This window comes from Copadichromis virginalis, linkage group LG8, assembly GCF_057382275.1.
Source record: "Copadichromis virginalis isolate Kocher_CV1m ecotype Utaka linkage group LG8, C_Virginalis_male_GT1.1, whole genome shotgun sequence".
NCBI classification, from domain to species: Eukaryota; Metazoa; Chordata; class Actinopteri; order Cichliformes; family Cichlidae; genus Copadichromis; species Copadichromis virginalis.
Genome location: NC_140625.1, coordinates 26,346,125 through 26,354,922, shown reverse-complemented (window position 1 = coordinate 26,354,922; position 8,798 = coordinate 26,346,125). Strand labels below are relative to the sequence as shown.

The following is an 8,798-nucleotide window of genomic DNA, read 5'->3' as shown; positions in this document are numbered from 1 at the left end:
GAAGGACTTCACTGATCAGACTAGACTGTGCATATTTGTGAAGCGTGTTTTTTGAAGCACCTTTTATGCCGACACTTCTTTTTATTTATTTATTTGGTCCAGAGCTGCATCTTTAAGTAAATATAGAAAAGGTTATGTGAGGATGAGAAGATATTGAGGAGAACAACCAAGGCGAGCTGACTATTGTGACTGTAAACTAATGTAAACAGTTACTCAACGTCCCTGACGTAGTTGTGAGGTCTATACCCTCTGTCCCCCTGCCTCCTAGTCACACAAACGCAATGCAGCGTACCTGTACAAAGAACTCCCATATAGCTTCTTGAGATAAGAACCGGAAATAACTAGAACAGCGTAAGAAGACAATGAGATAAAATGATCAAAAAAGGAGCACTTGGCATTTGCTGGTGGGATGTGTTGTGATAATCACTGGGTCCTGTTAAGATTAAGTATGATTTATTTTGTAAAACAGTGCAATGCTGATCAAACCTTTGAGGCATGATAACGTGGGGCTGTTCTCAAAAACAATGCCATATAATGACAGTCTCTATCTGCTTTATTAAGCTATGTTACAGTTTGGTTGTTCCAAGCTCTTCCAAGAATGCTTCTTTGGTAGATTAAGTCTCTTTATGTAATCCCAGACTGGCTCCATGATGTTTAGATCTACGAGATCTAAGTTATCTGATGCAGGACTTCATGTCCAGCAAAGTTACCACAGCGACTACCTTCAGTTTCCTACTTTTTCTCATTACCACAGCAACTTTAGGTGACCTATGATTGCATTCAGTTGGACTTTACGTTGCAGTTTCACAATGTAATTAGCGGTTTTATAGAGGTGTGTCTGTGATAATATGATAGTGACCTTTGTTTGCAATCCTGCTGATCTCAGTACCATACATTCAAAGCTGCTTCGATGGTTCGTCACCTGAGCAAGGTTCTATTTTTAAAGCCTTATGAGGCCCACGTGTTGTCGGCAACGCTTTCTGCCCCTTGACCCTTCATGTACCTTTGAAAGCGCATGGCTGTGGTGCGAGGCAGTGTCACTATGTGGGACTGCCGAGTGAGTGGAGCATGCTCTGGTTAATATTTAATGGTTGTTCTGGCCAGAGAATTAATCAGTATCAGTCTGAGACATACTGAGAAAACTGCCAGGGCTGCACCGCACTTCTCAAATAAGCACGAAAACATGATTACAAGAAACAGTTTTTATTTGTTTAAAAAATACTTTTTTTGCTGAGGTGGTGGCTGCGTGTATGTGTAAAAATCTTTATCTCATATATACTGTGGGTGTTAAAGAAGCTTACAATATTACAGACACTGAAAAGACAGTTATTCTAAACATGAAAACATGACTAAATGTAATTTGATGGACAAAAATAAACCATTGTTCAATTTCAAGGAGGTTAATTGTAATAATTGTAGCAGAAGTCCCAATAAGACCATTTAGAAAACAATTATTAGAAAACATTTGTAGAAAATGTTCATATTTTACTTAAACCCAGCTAAATTAGAAGGCTGCTAGCACTTTGTAGGTCCAGGAAAGATTGAGCTTAGCTTAGCATATCCAAAAAAACAAGACCACTTTTTGTGTTTTACTTTTACCCTTTATTGCTCATACCGTGAAGGGGACGCTTCTTATTTCTTCAAATTGAACAAATGTGGTCTATCAGTGAGCTTTACAGCAATTATCTGAAAGTGCTAGTTGGGTGTCTACGTCCTTTTTCTGTCCCTAAGTAGTCTAGATTCTGGGAATGGTAACATCCAATTAAATGTTATTGTTCCAATCAGTAAAGTAGCCTTTTCCCTCTGCTCCTAAATGGTAACAAGGCCAGCACAATATCTTCAGGCATTCCAAAAACTCTATAGCAAGTTTCCTAGATATGGAGTTAACCTAGACCCAGATTAAAACAGATGTCTATTAAAAATGAGAAGTAAGAATCCTTGTAAATATAGAACATTAATCCTCCAGTTGCCTTAAAGCTACAAGTTTTTGCCTTCTGTCTTTACAGGGTAAATCTTGCTGAGAGCCCAAGGCACCAAAGTAGTTGGGATTAAAAGTGCAACGGCACTTTTACCAAAGGAAAGGGCATAGAAAGTCATATGGTTTTCAGGGGAAAATGTCCATCCATCTAACAGGTGAAGCAGGGATACAGAGATGACAATACATCCAATCCTCAAAGGGGCGCTCATAATCCTCATCTTGGTTGTCTTGTAGAACGGTGAGTGCAGACCGAGGCCCAGACCAAACAGGCTGCCCATGTTCCGCAGGAGGCTAGCAAAGGGGGCAGAGTCTAGGTGAACCCACTCTGGCCTGATGCACCACTTCTGGGCTTTCTCCATGGTCCACAGCAGGTCCACATCCAGAGCTTTAAGGAGCACATAAAAGCCAACAGCAAAGGAGGTGAGGAAGAGGGTAATTAAGAAGTACTTCTTCAGGCTTGCGCTGTAGATCCATTTCTCCTTGGAAACAACTTCAGCTACCAGTGTGCCTAAGACGAAAACAGACAAGGTGGTTTATTAAACAGGGACAATGCGTAACATGTACACTCAATAAAACAATATTTGAAGTTAAAATGGTCTAAATATATCATATTTTTGTAATTTTGAGATTGCATTTACACCTGAGCCATATTTTAATTCTTCTTCTACAATATTTCTTTGTTTGATCTTTGGCATTTGCTCCTAAAAATATGATATTGGTAGTTGTAGGCTACATAATCACTCAGTAAACTTAATTTCCAACCCTCGCAAAATGTTTTTATGAAAATTCTGCACATCAAAGTCTTTGTAAAAGTCAACACTTTATCGACTAGAGTTCTTTAGATGGACTGACCTGTAATGATTCCTGCAATAACCTGGTGTGGGAAGTGAGCAGCCATGTAGACCCTGGAAATGCATACCACCAGCTCGACCAGGCCCATTAGCATCCACAGGCCTATATACAAAAATCTGACAGGGACAACACTGATTGTAGGTGCACAGAACCTAAAGACTCCAGAGAGCCAGAAAAGGTGATTGTATTAACACAGACTCACCTATATAGCAATGGGGGGCACTGTTTTTCTCTTGCAATAGAGAGCAGTGCTGTTACCATGACATACCAGACACCAGCTGCGCCCATGGCATGACCTGAAGGACTTCCTGCAAAGAAAGAAATTGGGCTTAGTATTTTCTAATTTAGAGTGAAAACCGATCAGTCGGTTCTTCATCTATCGTGACGACCAATCCTCGTCAGACTGGTGACCAGAGTAAGCGCAACACCAAGTCTGAGGTGGTTTGAATATGTCATATTTTGCTGAAAGTTGTTGGTATCTTTTATCTTTTTCTTTCAGTTTCCAGAACGTTTAATATGTTCTGGAAACTGAAGACTGAAGAAAAACACTTGCACCTTGTTACCTTCCCTTCTACTATTAGTATAAGGACAGAGATCTCTCAAAGAAACTGGAGCAAGATAAAAGGCACTACAAGTTTATTACCTATTTATCACCATTAAAGTCATGCCCATTCACAGAAAGTCGTGTACAGTTGCCAATTGTTACAGCTATCACCTGGCAATGATATACTGGAGTATTTATCAGACTAATTGTGTACTGTGCCAAATAAATCTTATCATTCTATTATGACAGACTAATTCTGTTCAGTTTTCATGCGGTCCGCATGCCTGTCATGAGCTCTACCTGGTCCAGTTTCACATGTGATGGGGAACTGCTGGAGTGAAGGGGCCGGTCCTGCTCCATAAAACTTGGTCTCGTGAACCCACCAATAAGGTCTTTCCCCAAATAGAACCCTGCCACAGTGAAACAAAAAAACAGGAAGCAAATCATGCAACCGTTCCTTTTTTTAATGTTTAAGTTTTAAGTTTAATTCAAGTTGGACCCTTTCACCCAGTTACCATTTTAGGACCAAGTTGAGCCAGTCTCCGATGACAGCCACCCAGATGAGCCTGAGTGCCGTGTCCCTCCGCAGGTGGAACCAGATCGGGAACAACCAGAAGAACGTGGTGTGCAGATCGGCCACTGTGGATGCCAGGTCGAACAAACCTTCATATTTGCCATATCTGGTCTGCAGATAGACAGCCAGCTCAACACCCCAGCTGTGTAGAAGATCCATTATATCACAACCCAGACCTCTTTCTGAGGACGATGCTGTGAAAATATTGTCTCTTTATTGGGTTTTTTCTTGGTTAGGTTTCAGCAAAGCTCTTTGAGGCCGCCCTGTCCGTTCTTCCACTGAATGATTCCCACTGGACTTTACTCAAGGCTAGCAAGTTTGTTTAACTTTGCAACGGTGCAGACAGGTCACTTAACCTTTACACCTCAGGGGGCCCCCTTGCTCAAAGCTATCGTAACAGAAAGCAACAGCTGCCCATGGACAGATTGCAGACTTCTAGCAAAGACCCGTTATCTCTACTTGTGCCTGAACCCCAATGTGAGAAACAACAAAATGGTTTTGAACTTTTCGTAAACATATCTCTGGAAACAGAACAAAATATGAGCTCATCTGTGCAGATGTCCCCACCAGACCTTTCTTTCATAAGAGTGCAGTACCTTATGTTCTACCTGCTATCTATTTTTTTCTTTTTCTGTTTTGTCACCAACTATCTCATCAGCTTTGTTTCATCCCAAACTCACTCATTTAATCATTGATCTTCTTATGTAATATAGAAATAGCTTACTCCATCATTCTGAACGGCGGCATGTTTTCACTAAAAAAATCAATGACATTACTGATAAATTATTAGTGAGAATGTGCAGAATGTGAGAATGTAAGAAGGGAAAATATGAAAAACACGGCTATCCTTTATTAATGCCAAAGTCAAAGCCATGTGGACAAAAATGAAGAAGACGAAGATCACATTTAAAAATAGTCTGTGGGGCAGCAGAAAAAAAATCTCTCTGCAAAGTGTTTAATTTGGGTCACACTTGAGGAGGACAGCCACTGATCGATTGACTTCCTCTCTCCTGTGACTCTCTCTGTACAGTGATTCTAAGATACTGATTGACGTTTTGTTTTCCTGTTATCTTCCCAACTTGTTTGTGTGACATGCCTCCCAAACTCTAGTGACTGCCAGTGTTTTATTACACATGCGTAAGGTCCAAAGATCAGCGTGTGCATGCGTTTGGGTAGTGGGTCCGTCCACTATAAAAACAGCCAGCTGTCTCGCTGATAACAGCACTCTCTGTTCTTCCACTCACACATCACTAGACTGAGATTTCTTCCTCTTAACGCTAAGATGCTTAATGCCGTGATGGACGCTGTGCAGGGTTTCGGGGTGAGCAGCACCCACTACCTGCAGACCAACTACAAAGATGCCCAGGGCTTGTTTCTCTGGGTCTCCTGGGCGGCTGATCTGAGGAACACCTTCTTCATCTTCTTCCCCCTTTGGTTTCACCTGCGGGCTTCAGTGGGCATCAAGCTGATCTGGGTGGCTGTGATCGGAGACTGGCTTAATTTAGTGTTCAAATGGTGAGCGTATTTTTTTAACTGATATATAATCGTGTGAAATAAGCTTTCTTTAGACCGTAACTCAATGCATGTTTCTGCTGTCCTCTTCAGGATTCTGTTTGGAGAGAGGCCGTACTGGTGGGTCCACGAGACAGCCTACTATGCAAACTCCGTGCCCCCTCACATTGAGCAGTACCCAATGACCTGTGAGACTGGACCAGGTGAGAGACACCACTGTTCATGCACGGCTGCATTAACTTGCGTGAGGGTAAAAATAAACCGACTCCCATTAGCCCACAGCTCCTCTCACTCTGCATGTGTTCCTGCCTGAAGTTTACTTTGAAGTAAATTGGCCGAATCAAATAAATTATCATTCTAAAGATCTAGATCTTGGCACTCATCCTCAAGATAAAGCCCTAATGCTGTCAGGTGATATTGTGCTTAATTCGTACATATCACAGAAAGAACGTTTCTTTTGTAACCTCTGGTTTCTGTCTGCCTTTCTGTGTGGAGTTTACATGTTTCCCCTGTGACACAGTCCATAAACATGCATGTTATGTTATTTGCAGTTAGGTTATTTGGACAGCAGCCAAATATATGAGCTTATTGAGTTGTTTAAAATCAAGTTAAAATAAAATAGTGGCGATCTTTTTCATTCATTTATTACTTAGGTTAAAACAAACAACAAAACAAAAGAATCTAATGAATGAGCAGTGCAGGTTGCTCTGGCCCACGTGTTAATAACTGCCTTCCTCCGTCTGTCTGTGTTACCTAGGCAGCCCCTCTGGCCATGCTATGGGAGCTGCAGGAGTCTACTACACCCTGGTGACCTCGATCCTCGCCATCATGACCAGCAACAAATCCACAAACAGTCAGTGGTGAGTCTATAACTTTATTTTTCCTTTCTTGGCCCTGCCGATTTTGGTGTTGTTTACCATTTTTCTCCATTCAGAGCTTATCGCTCTGGACACGCTATCTGTTCGGTGCTGGGGTTGATCATTGACTTCTGAGAAGTATTGACTGAAAACAGGGTGTTAAACACAGGTTGTTTTGACATGCGGGCAGCTGAAGTTCTCATGAGAAGAGAAGAATAAATTTGTTTATTGTTACAGTGCTTCAAAAGATTTTCTTTCATGTAATCTTGAGCTGCTGGAAATCAATGAATCTAAGCTGTGTGAATTTGTACTTCAACAGGTATCTGAAGGCTCTTCTGTGGACACTTTTTTGTGGGGTCCAGGTGTGTGTCTGCCTCTCTAGAGTCTTTATTGCTGCCCACTTCCCCCACCAGGTCATCGCCGGTCTTATCACAGGTGAGTATTTTTACAGTTTCAGTGAACAGCTGGCTATGCCTCAGTCATTCAGTAAAATATATAGTCAGAAATATAGTCAGTTATTAAGCCTGCAGCGGTATAATAAGTAACGCAAAATATCCGCCTCTGCTTTCCTAATGTGGATCATTGTTTTCTAGGTATGATTGTGGCTGAGGCCTTTAACAGAACTCAGTGGATCTACAGCGCCAGCATGAAGAAGTATTTCTACACGACTCTGTTCCTCACCTCCTTCGCTGTTGGCTTCTATGTGCTGCTCAAAGCTCTGGGTGTGGACCTGCTGTGGACCATGGAGAAAGCCCAGAAGTGGTGCATCAGACCAGAGTGGGTCCACCTGGACACCACGCCCTTTGCCAGCCTCCTACGCAACATGGGCACGCTGTTTGGCCTGGGTCTGGGCCTGCACTCTCCCCTCTACACCGAAACCAAAAAGAGCAGCAGCCTGTTGGTCAAAGCAGGATGCATCATCAGCTCTCTGCTCCTGCTGCACCTGTTTGACTCCTTCAAGCCTCCTACACATACCGCGGCCCTCTTCTACCTGCTGTCCTTCTGCAAGAGTGCCATTGTGCCACTGGTCACTGTCAGTATCATCCCATACTGTGTGAACCGATCTCTGAGCCAGCACAACAAAAAGGCAGTGTGATCACCAACTTCATATCACAAAGACTAATGAAAAGGAAATCTCTTCCTATTGAAACACATTCCTTTGGTGCTTGTTTTATCCACACTGCCACGTAATCCTCAGGAAAAGCTTTGAGATCAACAGGAAAATGCATTTTGTGTTATTTGGACACTGAACCTTGAACATTGTGTGACACTAAGTGAAAGCACTATCCAGGCTGCCCAGTGACACTCACAAAGAACTATTTTGAATATGCGACAACACGATAATGACGCTTGTCCTGGACGGTCATTCACGACTTCAGTATAGTATTTTAACTGTATTAGTAATGTATTTTTTCAATGTCATAGAAAGTATTTTTGGGACTGTTGAAATATTTTTAAATAAAAATTTTGTAAATGTTAAAAAAAAACGATTTGGTTCATTTTTAAAAATGTGCAATTACTGGAATGTTCCTTTAATACTTGACTAATGACCATTTTCTTCCACTTAGACTAAGACTTAGATTTATTCTGTTTTTCTCACCAGCGCTGGAATATCTGTTAGCGTATTTTTTTAATATGTGCACCACAATTTAAAAAAGTCACCGATTCCAAATTTTACTCAGATACTCAGCTTTCTTAAAAAAAATCACACAATAAGTATAATATTCAGAATAATCTCAATTAAAAGAAAATAAGCAGAAAACAAACACTTTTAACTCATTATTTACAATTTATTATCATTGCACAGTCATGCACTGTACAACAGTACAATGAAATTGGAGTACTGTCCCACATCAGTGCTAAAAGAAAAGAAAGCAGTAACCACCAATAAATAACACATATGCAGAATAAAATATACTATATGTGCAGAAATTAAAGGTACAGTAGGTGCAGAGATAAAAAAAAAAATACATACACAAATATTAAAAGGGGCTCATCAGTTTAATCCAGGGGTGTCAAACATAAGGCCCCAGGGCCATAATTGGCCTGGTGAAGACTCAAATCCAGCCAAGTGGACAGTTTTTAGATCATGTGAAGCAATGTATAGATTTTAAACGTAATACTAAAAAGTATGTTCAGTATTTTCAGTGTTTTCACGTTTTACAGCTTTTCCTATTGATAAAGACGTCCTACCCTCATTGTCATTCATCCTACACCAAAATAATAAACAATTAAATGATAGGAAAGTTACTGTTAGTCACAGTAAACTAACAAAAAACTTTATATTTTATAATTACAGGGCAGTGCAATGAACTATCCATACGTCTTTCTGTCATCATACACATTTATCAAGAGAAGAGAAGAGAATAAAGTTTAGACAATAAAACAACAAAACGATAAAAGTTGAAATGACATAAAAGTAAATTGAATGAATTACTAATTACATACAACTTTAAAATGCTTACTTACTTTTTTGTTAGA

At 40.6% G+C, this 8,798-nt stretch overlaps 2 protein-coding genes across 2 annotated transcripts; one reads left to right on the top strand and one right to left on the bottom strand.

The window, feature by feature from the left end:
- Positions 1–1,187: 1,187 nt before the first annotated feature.
- g6pc1a.1 (glucose-6-phosphatase catalytic subunit 1a, tandem duplicate 1) lies at positions 1,188–4,362 on the bottom strand. Its single transcript, XM_085466823.1, has 5 exons — positions 3,890–4,362; positions 3,675–3,784; positions 3,033–3,138; positions 2,831–2,946; positions 1,188–2,486 (listed from the first exon to the last, which is right to left on the bottom strand). Exons 1-5 carry the CDS (start codon positions 4,105–4,107, stop codon positions 1,978–1,980), a joined length of 1,059 nt encoding a protein of 352 aa, XP_085322949.1. The 5' UTR covers positions 4,108–4,362; the 3' UTR covers positions 1,188–1,977.
- A 796-nt stretch (positions 4,363–5,158) lies between these two features.
- g6pc1a.2 (glucose-6-phosphatase catalytic subunit 1a, tandem duplicate 2) lies at positions 5,159–7,804 on the top strand. The gene is made up of 5 exons (XM_085466822.1): positions 5,159–5,463; positions 5,554–5,663; positions 6,218–6,320; positions 6,637–6,752; positions 6,911–7,804. Exons 1-5 carry the CDS (start codon positions 5,231–5,233, stop codon positions 7,411–7,413), a joined length of 1,065 nt encoding a protein of 354 aa, XP_085322948.1. The 5' UTR covers positions 5,159–5,230; the 3' UTR covers positions 7,414–7,804.
- The last annotated feature ends 994 nt before the right edge of the window (positions 7,805–8,798 follow it).

Bases quoted from the DNA above. Each gene is read 5' to 3' on its own strand.
- g6pc1a.1 (XM_085466823.1), bottom strand. From the start codon at position 4,107: ATGGATCTTCTACACAGCTGGGGTGTTGAGCTGGCTGTCTATCTGCAG. The intron at 3,139-3,674 runs GTAGAGCTCATG...CTTTCTTTGCAG, and splicing joins CACATGTGAAACTGGACCAG to GAAGTCCTTCAGGTCATGCC. The intron at 2,947-3,032 runs GTGAGTCTGTGT...TGTCCCTGTCAG, and splicing joins TGCCCCCCATTGCTATATAG to ATTTTTGTATATAGGCCTGT.
- g6pc1a.2 (XM_085466822.1), top strand. From the start codon at position 5,231: ATGCTTAATGCCGTGATGGACGCTGTGCAGGGTTTCGGGGTGAGCAGC. The intron at 5,664-6,217 runs GTGAGAGACACC...TGTGTTACCTAG, and splicing joins GACCTGTGAGACTGGACCAG to GCAGCCCCTCTGGCCATGCT. The intron at 6,321-6,636 runs GTGAGTCTATAA...GTACTTCAACAG, and splicing joins AAATCCACAAACAGTCAGTG to GTATCTGAAGGCTCTTCTGT.